General features: G+C 49.9%; 1 protein-coding gene across 1 annotated transcript in view; it reads left to right on the top strand.

Moving 5' to 3' along the window:
* LOC123732719 (selection and upkeep of intraepithelial T-cells protein 5) overlaps positions 1-18,440 on the top strand; it is a 117,472-nt gene that overhangs the window by 48,153 nt on the left and 50,879 nt on the right. The window contains exons 12-14 of the mRNA XM_045711979.1: positions 5,188-5,445; positions 7,850-7,870; positions 13,986-14,003. Of these exons, the coding sequence (XP_045567935.1) occupies positions 5,188-5,445; positions 7,850-7,870; positions 13,986-14,003 (297 nt within the window). The remainder of the gene's footprint in view (positions 1-5,187; positions 5,446-7,849; positions 7,871-13,985; positions 14,004-18,440) is intronic.

Genomic DNA, 18,440 nt, shown 5'->3' with positions numbered 1-18,440 from the left:
GGTGACCAGTCCTCTACTGGCTGTACTGGGTAGACCAGAGGAACCAGGTTCTGAGGGGTGACCAGTCCTCTACTGGCTGTACTGGGTAGAGAGGAACCAGGCTCTGAGGGGTGACCAGTCCTCTACTGGCTGTACTGGGTAGACCAGAGGAACCAGGCTCTGAGGGGTGACCAGTCCTCTACTGGCTGTACTGGGTAGACCAGAGGAACCAGGCTCTGAGGGGTGACCAGTCCTCTATTGGCTGTACTGGTTAGACCAGAGGAACCAGGCTCTGAGGGGTGACCAGTCCTCTACTGGCTGTACTGGGTAGAGAGGAACCAGGCTCTGAGGGGTGACCAGTACTCTACTGGCTGTACTGGGTAGAGAGGAACCAGGCTCTGAGGGGTGACCAGTCCTCTACTGGCTGTACTGGGTAGACCAGAGGAACCAGGCTCTGAGGGGTGACCAGTCCTCTACTGGATGTACTGGGTAGAGAGGAACCAGGCTCTGAGGGGTGACCAGTCCTCTACTGGCTGTACTGGGTAGACCAGAGGAACCAGGCTCTGAGGGGTGACCAGTCCTCTACTGGCTGTACTGGGTAGAGAGGAACCAGGCTCTGAGGGGTGACCAGTCCTCTACTGGCTGTACTGGGTAGAGAGGAACCAGGCTCTGAGGGGTGACCAGTCCTCTACTGGCTGTACTGGGTAGAGAGGAACCAGGCTCTGAGGGGTGACCAGTCCTCTACTGGCTGTACTGGGTAGACCAGAGGAACCAGGCTCTGAGGGGTGACCAGTCCTCTACTGGCTGTACTGGGTAGAGAGGAACCAAGCTCTGAGGGGTGACCAGTACTCTACTGGCTGTACTGGGTAGAGAGGAACCAGGCTCTGAGGGGTGACCAGTCCTCTACTGGCTGTACTGGGTAGAGAGGAACCAGGCTCTTAGGGTTGACCAGTCCTCTACTGGCTGTACTGGGTAGAGAGGAACCAGGCTCTGAGGGGTGACCAGTCCTCTACTGGCTGTACTGGGTAGACCAGAGGAACCAGGCTCTGAGGGTGACCAGTCCTCTACTGGCTGTACTGGGTAGAGAGGAACCAGGCTCTGAGGGGTGACCAGTCCTCTACTGGCTGTACTGGGTAGACCAGAGGAACCAGGTTCTGAGGGGTGACCAGTCCTCTACTGGCTGTACTGGGTAGAGAGGAACCAGGCTCTGAGGGGTGACCAGTCCTCTACTGGCTGTACTGGGTAGACCAGAGGAACCAGGCTCTGAGGGGTGACCAGTACTCTACTGGCTGTACTGGGTAGACCAGATGAACCAGGCTCTGAGGGGTGACCAGTCCTCTACTGGCTGTACTGGGTAGACCAGAGGAACCAGGTTCTGAGGGGTGACCAGTCCTCTACTGGCTGTACTGGGTAGAGAGGAACCAGGCTCTGAGGGGTGACCAGTCCTCTACTGGCTGTACTGGGTAGACCAGAGGAACCAGGCTCTGAGGGGTGACCAGTCCTCTACTGGCTGTACTGGGTAGACCAGAGGAACCAGGCTCTGAGGGGTGACCAGTCCTCTATTGGCTGTACTGGTTAGACCAGAGGAACCAGGCTCTGAGGGGTGACCAGTCCTCTACTGGCTGTACTGGGTAGAGAGGAACCAGGCTCTGAGGGGTGACCAGTACTCTACTGGCTGTACTGGGTAGAGAGGAACCAGGCTCTGAGGGGTGACCAGTCCTCTACTGGCTGTACTGGGTAGACCAGAGGAACCAGGCTCTGAGGGGTGACCAGTCCTCTACTGGATGTACTGGGTAGAGAGGAACCAGGCTCTGAGGGGTGACCAGTCCTCTACTGGCTGTACTGGGTAGACCAGAGGAACCAGGCTCTGAGGGGTGACCAGTCCTCTACTGGCTGTACTGGGTAGAGAGGAACCAGGCTCTGAGGGGTGACCAGTCCTCTACTGGCTGTACTGGGTAGAGAGGAACCAGGCTCTGAGGGGTGACCAGTCCTCTACTGGCTGTACTGGGTAGAGAGGAACCAGGCTCTGAGGGGTGACCAGTCCTCTACTGGCTGTACTGGGTAGACCAGAGGAACCAGGCTCTGAGGGGTGACCAGTCCTCTACTGGCTGTACTGGGTAGAGAGGAACCAAGCTCTGAGGGGTGACCAGTACTCTACTGGCTGTACTGGGTAGAGAGGAACCAGGCTCTGAGGGGTGACCAGTCCTCTACTGGCTGTACTGGGTAGAGAGGAACCAGGCTCTTAGGGTTGACCAGTCCTCTACTGGCTGTACTGGGTAGAGAGGAACCAGGCTCTGAGGGGTGACCAGTCCTCTACTGGCTGTACTGGGTAGACCAGAGGAACCAGGCTCTGAGGGGTGACCAGTCCTCTACTGGCTGTACTGGGTAGAGAGGAACCAGGCTCTGAGGGGTGACCAGTCCTCTACTGGCTGTACTGGGTAGACCAGAGGAACCAGGTTCTGAGGGGTGACCAGTCCTCTACTGGCTGTACTGGGTAGAGAGGAACCAGGCTCTGAGGGGTGACCAGTCCTCTACTGGCTGTACTGGGTAGACCAGAGGAACCAGGCTCTGAGGGGTGACCAGTACTCTACTGGCTGTACTGGGTAGACCAGATGAACCAGGCTCTGAGGGGTGACCAGTCCTCTACTGGCTGTACTGGGTAGACCAGAGGAACCAGGTTCTGAGGGGTGACCAGTCCTCTACTGGCTGTACTGGGTAGAGAGGAACCAGGCTCTGAGGGGTGACCAGTCCTCTACTGGCTGTACTGGGTAGACCAGAGGAACCAGGCTCTGAGGGGTGACCAGTCCTCTACTGGCTGTACTGGGTAGACCAGAGGAACCAGGCTCTGAGGGGTGACCAGTCCTCTATTGGCTGTACTGGTTAGACCAGAGGAACCAGGCTCTGAGGGGTGACCAGTCCTCTACTGGCTGTACTGGGTAGAGAGGAACCAGGCTCTGAGGGGTGACCAGTACTCTACTGGCTGTACTGGGTAGAGAGGAACCAGGCTCTGAGGGGTGACCAGTCCTCTACTGGCTGTACTGGGTAGAGAGGAACCAGGCTCTGAGGGGTGACCAGTCCTCTACTGGCTGTACTGGGTAGAGAGGAACCAGGCTCTGAGGGGTGACCAGTCCTCTACTGGCTTTACTGGGTAGACCAGAGGAACCAGGCTCTGAGGGGTGACCAGTCCTCTACTGGCTGTACTGGGTAGAGAGGAACCAGGCTCTGAGGGGTGACCAGTCCTCTACTGGCTGTACTGGGTAGACCAGAGGAACCAGGCTCTGAGGGGTGTCCAGTCCTCTACTGGCTGTACTGGGTAGAGAGGAACCAGGCTCTGAGGGGTGACCAGTACTCTACTGGCTGTACTGGGTAGACCAGAGGAACCAGGCTCTGAGGGGTGACCAGTCCTCTACTGGCTGTACTGGGTAGACCAGAGGAACCAGGCTCTGAGGGGTGACCAGTCCTCTGCTGGCTGTACTGGGTAGACCAGAGGAACCAGGCTCTGAGGGGTGACCAGTCCTCTACTGGCTGTACTGGGTAGACCAGAGGAACCAGGCTCTGAGGGGTGACCAGTCCTCTACTGGCTGTACTGGGTAGACCAGAGGAACCAGGGTCTGAGGGGTGACCAGTCCTCTACTGGCTGTACTGGGTAGACCAGAGGAACCAGGCTCTGAGGTGTGACCAGTCCTCTACTGGCTGTACTGGGTAGACCAGAGGAACCAGGCTCTGAGGGGTGACCAGTCCTCTACTGGCTGTACTGGGTAGACCAGAGGAACCAGGCTCTGAGGGGTGACCAGTCCTCTACAGGCTGTACTGGGTAGAGAGGAACCAGGCTCTGAGGGGTGACCAGTCCTCTACTGGCTGTACTGGGTAGAGAGGAACCAGGCTCTGAGGGGTGACCAGTCCTCTACTGGCTGTACTGGGTAGAGAGGAACCAGGCTCTGAGGGGTGACCAGTCCTCTACTGGCTGTACTGTGTAGACCAGAGGAACCAGGCTCTGAGGGGTGACCAGGATATAACTAGGAATGATCCATATCCTGTCCATTAGACTCTATTCATTTATACCAGGTTACCTTCAGACCAGTCCTGTATTAGATCAGGATATAACTAGGAATGACCCATATCCTGTCCATTAGACTCTATTCATTTATACCAGGTTACCTTCAGTCCTGTATTAGATCAGGATATAACTATATATAGGTACCAGTGTGAAGCTTGTAGAGCAAAACGGGTGAAATACCTTTTTAGACCCCCAGACACTAAAGTCAGAGTTTAGTTTAGCATTATGCTAATTAGATTACCGAGTGGAACAGACATCCAGGCTTTTAATGATTATTAATTATTATTGTACTTTTTACTATTGTGCTTTTACACATTTGTTGTCTTTTGTCTACAGAGAAGCAAAGACAACGATTGGAAGAACGACTTAAGTGGGCTGTTGTCTTGTTAGAGTTTCACATAAAGAGATTATGATTATTACTATAATACTGATGGGTCAACTGTTAATCACAGACCTCATGGTTTATTACTATAATACTGATGGGTCAACTGTTAATCACAGACCTCATGGTTTATTACTATAATACTGATGGGTCAACTGTTAATCACAGACCTCATGGTTTATTACTATAATACTGATGGGTCAACTGTTAATCACAGACCTCATGGTTTATTACTATAATACTGATGGGTCAACTGTTAATCACAGACCTCATGGTTTATTACTATAATACTGATGGGTCAACTGTTAATCACAGACCTCATGGTTTATTACTATAATACTGATGGGTCAACTGTTAATCACAGACCTCATGGTTTATTACTATAATACTGATGGGTCAACTGTTAATCACAGACCTCATGGTTTATTACTATAATACTGATGGGTCAACTGTTAATCACAGACCTCATGGTTTATTACTATAATACTGATGGGTCAACTGTTAATCACAGACCTCATGGTTTATTACTATAATACTGATGGGTCAACTGTTAATCACAGACCTCATGGTTTATTACTATAATACTGATGGGTCAACTGTTAATCACAGACCTCATGGTTTTGTCTTGTTCTACAGTATATAACTCTACATCTAACCTGACTAGTAATGTCCTCTTGTTCTACAGTATATAACTCTACATCTAACCTGACTAGTAATGTCCTCTTGTTCTACAGTATATAACTCTACATCTGTTTTCTTTCCTGTCTAGTTGATGCCCTGTTTGTGGACAGACACAAGGATGACCTCATTCAGAAGGTTTCCAAGGGGAAATCCATAGCATCTGAGCTGCACCAGAAGGACTTGATCCCTGATGAGATGAACTCTCAGATCAGTGCTGCCAGGACCAGCCAGGACCAGATGAGACTGTTGTTCTTGGCCCTAGAAGAAGCAGAAGACACAACAAGAGTGAAATCAGCATTTTACAGGATTCTACTGGATCTGGAACCTGACCTTGTCAAGGACCTGGGTAAGAACCTCTCTACCTCTGGTTACATATCACTGGAATATAAACCTTATCTAGTCTATCACCTGGGTAAGAACCTCTCTACCTCTGGTTACATATCACTGGAATATAAACCTTATCTAGTCTATCACCTGGGTAAGAACCTCTCTACCTCTGGTTACATATCACTGGAATATAAACCTGATCTAGTCTATCACCTGGGTAAGAACCTCTCTACCTCTGGTTACATATCACTGGAATATAAACCTTATCTAGTCTATCACCTGGGTAAGAACCTCTCTACCTCTGGTTACATATCACTGGAATATAAACCTTATCTAGTCTATCACCTGGGTAAGAACCTCTCTACCTCTGGTTACATATCACTGGAATATAAACCTTATCTAGTCTATCACCTGGGTAAGAACCTCTCTACCTCTGGTTACATATCACTGGAATATAAACCTTATCTAGTCTATCACCTGGGTAAGAACCTCTCTACCTCTGGTTACATATCACTGGAATATAAACCTTATCTAGTCTATCACCTGGGTAAGAACCTCTCTACCTCTGGTTACATATCACTGGAATATAAACCTGATCTAGTCTATCACCTGGGTAAGAACCTCTCTACCTCTGGTTACATATCACTGGAATATAAACCTTATCTAGTCTATCACCTGGGTAAGAACCTCTCTACCTCTGGTTACATATCACTGGAATATAAACCTTATCTAGTCTATCACCTGGGTAAGAACCTCGCTACCTCTGGTTACATATCACTGGAATATAAACCTGATCTAGTCTATCACCTGGGTAAGAACCTCTCTACCTCTGGTTACATATCACTGCAATATAAACCTTATCTAGTCTATCACCTGGGTAAGAACCTCTCTACCTCTGGTTACATATCACTGGAATATAAACCTTATCTAGTCTATCACCTGGGTAAGAACCTCTCTACCTCTGGTTACATATCACTGGAATATAAACCTTATCTAGTCTATCACCTGGGTAAGAACCTCTCTACCTCTGGTTACATATAACTGGAATATAAACCTTATCTAGTCTATCACCTGGGTAAGAACCTCTCTACCTCTGGTTACATATCACTGGAATATAAACCTGATCTAGTCTATCACCTGGGTAAGAACCTCTCTACCTCTGGTTACATATCACTGGAATATAAACCTTATCTAGTCTATCACCTGGGTAAGAACCTCTCTACCTCTGGTTACATATCACTGGAATATAAACCTTATCTAGTCTATCACCTGGGTGAGAACCTCTCTACCTCTGGTTACATATCACTGGAATATAAACCTTATCTAGTCTATCACCTGGGTAAGAACCTCTCTACCTCTGGTTACATATCACTGGAATATAAACCTGATCTAGTCTATCACCTGGGTAAGAACCTCTCTACCTCTGGTTACATATCACTGGAATATAAACCTGATCTAGTCTATCACCTGGGTAAGAACCTCTCTACCTCTGGTTACATATCACTGGAATATAAACCTTATCTAGTCTATCACCTGGGTAAGAACCTCTACTGGCTGTACTGGGTAGACCAGAGGAACCAGGCTCTGAGGGGTGACCAGTCCTCTACTGGCTGTACTGGGTAGAGAGGAACCAGGCTCTGAGGGTTGACCAGTCCTCTACTGGCTGTACTGGGTAGAGAGGAACCAGGCTCTGAGGGGTGACCAGTCCTCTACTGGCTGTACTGGGTAGAGAGGAACCAGGCTCTGAGGGGTGACCAGTCCTCTACTGGCTGTACTGGGTAGAGAGGAACCAGGCTCTGAGGGGTGACCAGTCCTCTACTGGCTGTACTGGGTAGAGAGGAACCAGGCTCTGAGGGGTGACCAGTCCTCTACTGGCTGTACTGGGTAGAGAGGAACCAGGCTCTGAGGGGTGACCAGTCCTCTACTGGCTGTACTGGGTAGACCAGAGGAACCAGGCTCTGAGGGGTGACCAGTCCTCTACTGGCTGTACTGGGTAGAGAGGAACCAGGCTCTGAGGGGTGACCAGTCCTCTACTGGCTGTACTGGGTAGAGAGGAACCAGGCTCTGAGGGGTGACCAGTCCTCTACTGGCTGTACTGGGTAGAGAGGAACCAGGCTCTGAGGGGTGACCAGTCCTCTACTGGCTGTACTGGGTAGAGAGGAACCAGGCTCTGAGGGGTGACCAGTCCTCTACTGGCTGTACTGGGTAGACCAGAGGAACCAGGCTCTGAGGGGTGACCAGTCCTCTACTGGCTGTACTGGGTAGAGAGGAACCAGTCTCTGAGGGGTGACCAGTCCTCTACTGGCTGTACTGGGTAGAGGGGAACCAGGCTCTGAGGAGGTACCAGCAGGGTTTGATAATAACATGATGTTTTTATGTGTCAACATGTCTTCTAACTGACTGTTTTTTCTTATCATCCACAGGTGGATCTGATGACGACATTGGTAAGTAGTGTGTTTGTGTCTAATGTTCCTACCTGTCTGTCTTTGTTCCTGTCCATCTGTTCTGGTTGCAAGATGAATTTATATCCCCCCCCCCATCCCTAAATATATACTGTATATTTTATATTCATATATTTAACCTTTTTTAACTAGGAAAGTCAGTTGAGAATAAATTGTTATTGACATAGACGTCCTACCAAAAGGCTAAAGGACTCCTGCTGGGACGGGGCTGGGATTAAAAATACAAAACAAATATAGGACAAAACACACATCACGACAAGAGAGACAACACAACACTACATACAGAGATACCTAAGACAACAACACAGCATGGTAGCAACACATGACAACACAGCATGGTAGCAACACAGCATGGTAGAAACACATAACACAGCATGGTAGAAACACATGACAACACAGCATGGTAGCAACACATGACAACACAGCATGGTAGAAACACAGCATGGTAGAAACACATAACACAGCATGGTAGAAACACATAACACAGCATGGTAGCAACACATGACAACACAGCATGGTAGAAACACAGCATGGTAGAAACACATAACACAGCATGGTAGAAACACATAACACAGCATGGTAGGACCACATGTCAACACAGCATGGTAGCAACACAGCATGGTAGCAACACATGACAACACAGCATGGTAGCAACACAGCATGGTAGAAACACAGCATGGTAGCAACACAGGACAACACAGCATGGTAGCAACACATGACAACACAGCATGGTAGCAACACAGCATGGTAGAAACACATAACACAGCATGGTAGCAACACATGACAACACAGCATGGTAGCAACACATGACAACACAGCATGGTAGCAACACAGCATGGTAGCAACACATAACACAGCATGGTAGCAACACATAACAACACAGCATGGTAGCAACACATGACAACACAGCATGGTAGCAACACAACATGGTAGCTACCCCAGCATGGTAGCAACGCAGCATGGTAGCATCACATGACAACACAGCATGGTAGCAACACATGACAACACAGCATGGTAGCAACACAGCATGGTAGAAACACATAACACAGCATGGTAGCAACACAGCATGGTAGCAACGCAGCATGGTAGAAACACATAACACAGCATGGTAGCAACACAGCATGGTAGCAACGCAGCATGGTAGCAACGCAGGACAACACAGCATGGTAGCAACACAGCATGGTAACAACACAGCATGGTAGCAACACATAACAACACAGCATGGTAGCAACACAGCATGGTAGAAACGCATGACAGCACAGCATGGCAGCAACACATGACAACACAGCATGGTAGCAACACATGACAACACAGCATGGTAGCAACACATAACAACACAGCATGGTAGCAACACATGACAACACAGCATGGTAGCAACACATGACAACACAGCATGGTAGCAACGCATAACAACACAGCATGGTAGCAACACATGACAACACAGCATGGTAGCAACACAGCATGGTAGAAACACATAACACAGCATGGTAGCAACACATGACAACACAGCATGGTAGCAACACATGACAACACAGCATGGTAGCAACACATGACAACACAGCATGGTAGCAACACAACATGACAACACAGCATGGTAGCAACACATGACAACACAGCATGGTAGCAACACAACATGACAACACAGCATGGTAGCAACACATGACAACACAGCATGGTAGCAACACATGACAACACAGCATGGTAGCAACACATGACAACACAGCATGGTAGCAACACATGACAACACAGCATGGTAGCAACACATGACAACACAGCATGGTAGAAACACATGACAACACAGCATGGTAGAAACACAACATGACAACACAGCATGGTAGCAACACATGACAACACAGCATGGTAGCAACACAGCATGGTAGCAACACATAATAACACAGAATGGTAGCAACACAGCATGGTAGCAACACATAACAACACAGAATGGTAGCAACACAGCATGGTAGCAACACATAACAACACAGAATGGTAGCAACACATGACAACACAGCATGGTAGCAAGACATGACAACACAGCATGGTAGCAACACATGACAACACAGCATGGTAGCAACACATGACAACACAGCATGGTAGCAACACATGACAACACAGCATGGTAGCAACACATGACAACACAGCATGGTAGCAACACATGACAACACAGCATGGCAGCAACACAGCATGGTAGCAACACATGCATGGTAGCAACACATGACAATACAGCATGGTAGCAACACATGACAACACAGCATGGTAGCAACACAACATGGTAGAAACACATAACAACACAGCATGGTAGAAACATTATTGGGCACAGACAACAGCACAAAGGTCAAGAAGGTAGAGACACCAATACATCACACAAAGCATTCAATGATTATTTCATGGGTAGACCAGAGGAACCAGGCTCTGAGTGGTGACCAGTCCTCTACTGGCTGTACTGGGTAGACCAGAGGAACCAGGCTCTGAGGGGTGACCAGTCCTCTACTGGCTGTACTGGGTAGAGAGGAACCAGGCTCTGAGGGGTGACCAGTCCTCTACTGGCTGTACTGGGTAGACCAGAGGAACCAGGCTCTGATGGGTGACCAGTCCTCTACTGGCTGTACTGGGTAGAGAGGAACCAGGCTCTGAGGGGTGACCAGTCCTCTACTGGCTGTACTGGGTAGACCAGAGGAACCAGGCTATGAGGGGTGACCAGTCCTCTACTGGCTGTACTGGGTAGACCAGAGGAACCAGGCTCTGAGGGGTGACCAGTCCTCTACTGGCTGTACTGGGTAGACCAGAGGAACCAGGTTCTGAGGGGTGACCAGTCCTCTACTGGCTGTACTGGGTAGACCAGAGGAACCAGGCTCTGAGGGGTGACCAGTACTCTACTGGCTGTACTGGGTAGACCAGAGGAACCAGGCTCTGAGGGGTGACCAGTCCTCTACTGGCTGTACTGGGTAGACCAGAGGAACCAGGCTATGAGGGGTGACCAGTCCTCTACTGGCTGTACTGGTTAGAGAGGAACCAGGCTCTGAGGGGTGACCAGTCCTCTACTGGCTGTACTGGGTAGACCAGAGGAACCAGGCTCTGAGGGGTGACCAGTCCTCTACTGGCTGTACTGGGTAGACCAGAGGAACCAGGCTCTGAGGGGTGACCAGTCCTCTACTGGCTGTACTGGGTAGAGAGGAACCAGGCTCTGAGGGGTGACCAGTCCTCTACTGGCTGTACTGGGTAGAAAGGAACCAGGCTCTGAGGGGTGACCAGTCCTCTACTGGCTGTACTGGATAGAGAGGAACCAGGATCTGAGGGGTGGCCAGTCCTCTACTGGCTGTACTGGGTAGAGAGGAACCAGGCTCTGAGGGGTGACCAGTCCTCTACTGGCTGTACTGGGTAGAGAGGAACCAGGCTCTGAGGGGTGACCAGTCCTCTACTGGCTGTACTGGGTAGAGAGGAACCAGGCTCTGAGGGGTGACCAGTCCTCTGCTGGCTGTACTGGGTAGACCAGAGGAACCAGGCTCTGAGGGGTGACCAGTCCTCTACTGGCTGTACTGGGTAGAGAGGAACCAGGCTCTGAGGGGTGACCAGTCCTCTACTGGCTGTACTGGGTAGACCAGAGGAACCAGGCTCTGAGGGGTGACCAGTCCTCTACTGGCTGTACTGGGTAGACCAGAGGAACCAGGTTCTGAGGGGTGACCAGTCCTCTACTGGCTGTACTGGGTAGACCAGAGGAACCAGGCTCTGTGGGGTGACCAGTCCTCTACTGGCTGTACTGGGTAGACCAGAGGAACCAGGCTCTGAGGGGTGACCAGTCCTCTACTGGCTGTACTGGGTAGAGAGGAACCAGGCTCTGAGGGGTGACCAGTCCTCTACTGGCTGTACTGGGTAGAGAGGAACCAGGCTCTGAGGGGTGACCAGTCCTCTACTGGCTGTACTGGGTAGAGAGGAACCAGGCTCTGAGGGGTGACCAGTCCTCTACTGGCTGTACTGGGTAGAGAGGAACCAGGCTCTGAGGGGTGACCAGTCCTCTACTGGCTGTACTGGGTAGAGAGGAACCAGGCTCTGAGGGGTGACCAGTCCTCTACTGGCTGTACTGGGTAGACCAGAGGAACCAGGCTCTGAGGGGTGACCAGTCCTCTACTGGCTGTACTGGGTAGACCAGAGGAACCAGGCTCTGAGGGGTGACCAGTCCTCTACTGGCTGTACTGGGTAGAGAGGAACCAGGCTCTGAGGGGTGACCAGTACTCTACTGGCTGTACTGGGTAGAGAGGAACCAGGCTCTGAGGGGTGACCAGTCCTCTACTGGCTGTACTGGGTAGACCAGAGGAACCAGGCTCTGAGGGGTGACCAGTCCTCTACTGACTGTACTGGGTAGACCAGATGAACCAGGCTCTGAGGGGTGACCAGTCCTCTACTGGCTGTACTGGGTAGACCAGAGGAACCAGGCTCTGAGGGGTGACCAGTCCTCTACTGGCTGTACTGGGTAGAGAGGAACCAGGCTCTGAGGGGTGACCAGTCCTCTACTCGCTGTACTGGGTAGAGAGGAACCAGGCTCTGAGGGGTGACCAGTCCTCTACTGGCTGTACTGGGTAGAGAGGAACCAGGCTCTGAGGGGTGACCAGTCCTCTACTGGCTGTACTGGGTAGAGAGGAACCAGGCTCTGAGGGGTGACCAGTCCTCCACTGGCTGTACTGGGTAGACCAGAGGAACCAGGCTCTGAGGGGTGACCAGTCCTCTACTGGCTGTACTGGGTAGACCAGAGGAACCAGGCTCTGAGGGGTGACCAGTCCTCTACTGGCTGTACTGGGTAGAGAGGAACCAGGCTCTGAGGGGTGACCAGTACTCTACTGGCTGTACTGGGTAGACCAGAGGAACCAGGCTCTGAGGGGTGACCAGTCCTCTACTGGCTGTACTGGGTAGACCAGAGGAACTAGGCTCTGAGGGGTGACCAGTCCTCTACTGGCTGTACTGGGTAGAGAGGAACCAGGCTCTGAGGGGTGACCAGTACTCTACTGGCTGTACTGGGTAGAGAGGAACCAGGCTCTGAGGGGTGACCAGTCCTCTACTGGCTGTACTGGGTAGAGAGGAACCAGGCTCTGAGGGGTGACCAGTCCTCTACTGGCTGTACTGGGTAGACCAGAGGAACCAGGCTCTGAGGGTTGACCAGTCCTCTACTGGCTGTACTGGGTAGAGAGGAACCAGGCTCTGAGGGGTGACCAGTCCTCTACTGGCTGTACTGGGTAGACCAGAGGAACCAGGCTCTGAGGGGTGACCAGTCCTCTACTGGCTGTACTGGGTAGAGAGGAACCAGGCTCTGAGGGGTGACCAGTCCTCTACTGGCTGTACTGGGTAGACCAGAGGAACCAGGCTCTGAGGGGTGACCAGTCCTCTACTGGCTGTACTGGGTAGAGAGGAACCAGGCTCTGAGGGGTGACCAGTCCTCTACTGGCTGTACTGGGTAGACCAGAGGAACCAGGCTCTGAGGGGTGACCAGTCCTCTACTGGCTGTACTGGGTAGACCAGAGGAACCAGGCTCTGAGGGGTGACCAGTCCTCTACTGGCTGTACTGGGTAGAGGGGAACCAGGCTCTGAGGGGTGACCAGTCCTCTACTGGCTGTACTGGGTAGAGAGGAACCAGGCTCTGAGGGGTGACCAGTCCTCTACTGGCTGTACTGAGTAGAGAGGAACCAGGCTCTGAGGGGTGACCAGTCCTCTACTGGCTGTACTGGGTAGAGAGGAACCAGGCTCTGAGGGGTGACCAGTCCTCTACTGGCTGTACTGGGTAGACCAGAGGAACCAGGCTCTGAGGGGTGACCAGTCCTCTACTGGCTGTACTGGGTAGACCAGAGGAACCAGGCTCTGAGGGGTGACCAGTCCTCTACTGGCTGTACTGGGTAGACCAGAGGAACCAGGCTCTGAGGGGTGACCAGTCCTCTACTGGCTGTACTGGGTAGACCAGAGGAACCAGGCTCTGAGGGGTGACCAGTCCTCTACTGGCTGTACTGGGTAGAGGGGAACCAGTCTCTGAGGAGGTACCAGCAGGGTTTGATAATAACATGATGGTTTTATGTGTCAACATGTCTTCTAACTGACTGTTTTTTCTTATCATCTACAGGTCTATTTAACCTCTTTGGTAAGTAGTGTGTTTGTGTCTGATGTTCCTACCTGTCTGTCTTTGTTCCTGTCCATCTGTTCTGGTTGCAAGATGAATTTATATCCCCCCCCCCATCCCTAAATATATACTGTATATTTTATATTCATATATTTAACCTTTTTTAACTAGGAAAGTCAGTTCAGAATAAATTGTTATTGACATAGACGTCCTACCAAAAGGCTAAAGGACTCCTGCTGGGACGGGGCTGGGATTAAAAATACAAAACAAATATAGGACAAAACACACATCACGACAAGAGAGACAACACAACACTACATACAGAGATACCTAAGACAACAACACAGCATGGTAGCAACACATGACAGCACAGCATGGTAGCAACACAGCATGGTAGAAACACATGACAACACAGCATGGTAGCAACACATGACAGCACAGCATGGTAGCAACACAGCATGGTAGCAACACATGACAACACAGCATGGTAGCAACACAGCATGGTAGAAACACAGCATGGTAGCAACACATGACAACACAGCATGGTAGCAACACAGCATGGTAGAAACACAGCATGGTAGCAACACAGGACAACACAGCATGGTAGCAACACATGACAACACAGCATGGTAGCAACACATGACAACACAGCATGGTAGCAACACAGCATGGTAGAAACACATAACACAGCATGGTAGCAACACATGACAACACAGCATGGTAGCAACACAGCATGGTAGAAACACATAACACAGCATGGTAGCAACACATGACAACACAGCATGGTAGAAGCACATGACAACACAGCATGGTAGAAACACAGCATGGTAGAAACACATAACACAGCATGGTAGCAACACATGACAACACAGCATGGTAGCAACACAGCATGGTAGCAACACAGGACAACACAGCATGGTAGCAACACAGCATGGTAGAAACACATAACACAGCATGGTAGCAACACATGACAACACAGCATGGTAGCAACACAGCATGGTAGCAACACATGACAACACAGCATGGTAGCAACACAGCATGGTAGAAACACATAACACAGCATGGTAGAAACACATGACAACACAGCATGGTAGCAACACAGCATGGTAGCAACACAGGACAACACAGCATGGTAGAAACACAGCATGGTAGAAACACATAACACAGCATGGTAGCAACACAGCATGGTAGCAACACATAACAACACAGCATGGTAGCAACACAGCATGGTAGCAACATATGACAACACAGCATGGTAGCAACACATGACAACACAGCATGGTAGCAACACATAACAACACAGCATGGTAGAAACACAGCATGGTAGCAACACAGCATGGTAGCAACACATGACAACACAGCATGGTAGCAACACAGCATGGTAGCAACACAGCATGGTAGCAACACAGCATGGTAGCAACACATAACACAGCATGGTAGCAACACATAACAACACAGCATGGTAGCAACACAGCATGGTAGCAACACATGACAACACAGCATGGTAGCAACACATGACAACACAGCATGGTAGCAACACATAACAACACAGCATGGTAGCAACACAGCATGGTAGCAACACATGACAGCACAGCATGGTAGCAACACAGCATGGTAGAAACACATAACAACACAGCATGGTAGCAACACAGCATGGTAGAAACACATGACAACACAGCATGGTAGCAACACAGCATGGTAGCAACACATAACAACACAGCATGGTAGCAACACAGCATGGTAGAAACACATGACAGCACAGCATGGTAGCAACACAGCATGGTAGCAACACATAACAACACAGCATGGTAGAAACACATGACAACACAGCATGGTGGCAACACATGACAACACAGCATGGTAGCAACACATGACAACACAGCATGGTAGCAACACAGCATGGTAGCAACACATGACAACACAGCATGGTAGCAACACAGCATGGTAGAAACACATGACAACACAGCATGGTAGCAACACAGCATGACAACACAGCATGGTAGAAACACATGACAACACAGCATGGTAGCAACACATGACAACACAGCATGGTAGCAACACAACATGACAACACAGCATGGTAGCAACACATGACAACACAGCATGGTAGCAACACATGACAACACAGCATGGTAGCAACACATGACAACACAGCATGGTAGCAACACATGACAACACAGCATGGTAGCAACACAACATGACAACACAGCATGGTAGCAACACATGACAACACAGCATGGTGGCAACACATGACAACACAGCATGGTAGCAACACATGACAACACAGCATGGTAGCAACACATGACAACACAGCATGGTAGCAACACATGACAACACAGCATGGTGGCAACACATGACAACACAGCATGGTAGCAACACATGACAACACAGCATGGTAGCAACACATAACAACACAGAATGGTAGCAACACAGCATGGTAGCAACACATAACAACACAGAATGGTAGCAACACAGCATGGTAGCAACACATAACAACACAGCATGGTAGCAACACAGCATGGTAGCAACACATAACAACACAGAATGGTAGCAACAAAGCATGGTAGCAACACATGACAACACAGCATGGTAGCAACACAGCATGGTAGCAACATGACAACACAGCATGGTAGCAACACAGCATGGTAGCAACACATAACAACACAGCATGGTAGCAACACATGACAACACAGCATGGTAGCAACACATGACAACACAGCATGGCAGCAACACAGCATGGTAGCAACACATGACAGCACAGCATGGTAGCAACACATGACAACACAGCATGGTAGCAACACAGCATGGTAGAAACACGTGACACCACAGCATGGTAACAACACAGCATGGTAACAACACAGCATGGTAGCAACACAGCATGGTAGCAACACATGACAACACAGCATGGTAACAACACAGCATGGTAGAAACACGTGACACCACAGCATGGTAACAACACAGCATGGTAACAACACAGCATGGTAGCAACACAGCATGGTAGAAACACATGACAACACAGCATGGTATCAACACAGCATGGCAGCAACACAGCATGGTAGCAACACATGACAACACAGCATGGTAACAACACAGCATGGTAGAAACACGTGACACCACAGCATGGTAACAACACAGCATGGTAGCAACACAGCATGGTAGCAACACATGACAACACAGCATGGTAGAAACACATGACAACACAGCATGGTAGCAACACATGACAGCACAGCATGGTAGAAACACAGCATGGTAAAATCACACGACAACACTGCATGGTAGAAAAACAGCAAGGCAGCATCACATGACAACACAGCATGGTAGCAACACAGCATGGTATAATCACATGACAGCACAGCATGGTAGCAACACATGACAACACAGCCTGGTAGCAAAACAGCATGGTAGCAACACATGACAACACAGCATGGTAGCAACACATGACAGCACAACATGGTAGCAACACATGACAACACAGCATGGTAGCAACACAGCATGGCAGCAACACATGATATCACTGCATGATAGCAACACAGCATGGTAGCAACACATGACAGCACAGCATGGTAGAAACACAGCATGGTAGCAGCACATGACAACACAGCATGGTAGAAACACAGCATGGTGTCATCACAACATTGTAGCAACACATGACAACACAGCCTGGTAGCAACACAGCATGGCAGCAACACATGACAACACAGCATGGTAGAAACACATGACAACACAGCCTGGTAGCAACACAGCATGGTAGCAACACATGACAACACAGCCTGGTAGCAACACAGCATGGTAGCAACACATGACAACACAGCATGGTAGCAACACATGACAACACAGCCTGGTAGCAACACAGCCTGGTAGCAACAAAGCATGGTAGCAACACATGACAACACAACATGGTAGAAACACAGCATGGTAGTAACACATGACAACACAGCATGGTAGCAGAACACATGACAACACAGCATGGTAGCAACACAGCATGGCAGCAACACATGATAACACTGCATGGTAGCAACACAGCATGGTAGCAACACATGACAGCACAGCATGGTAGAAACACAGCATTGTAGCAACACATAACAACACAGCATGGTAGCAACACATAACAACACAGCATGGTAGCAACACATAACAACACAGCATGGTAGCAACACATAACAACACAGCATGGTAGCAACACAGCATGGTAGCAACACATGACAACACAGCATGGTAGCAACACAGCATGGTAGAAACACATAACAACACAGCATGGTAGCAACACAGCATGGTAGCAACACATAACAACACAGCATGGTAGCAACACAGCATGGTAGCAACACATGACAGCACAGCATGGTAGCAACACATAACAACACAGCATGGTAGCAACACAGCATGGTAGAAACACAGCATGGTAGCAACACATGACTACACAGCATGGTAGAAACACAGCATGGTAGCAACACATAACAA

This window comes from Salmo salar, unplaced genomic scaffold, assembly GCF_905237065.1.
Source record: "Salmo salar unplaced genomic scaffold, Ssal_v3.1, whole genome shotgun sequence".
NCBI classification, from domain to species: Eukaryota; Metazoa; Chordata; class Actinopteri; order Salmoniformes; family Salmonidae; genus Salmo; species Salmo salar.
This window is presented reverse-complemented; position numbering and strand designations above follow the sequence as displayed.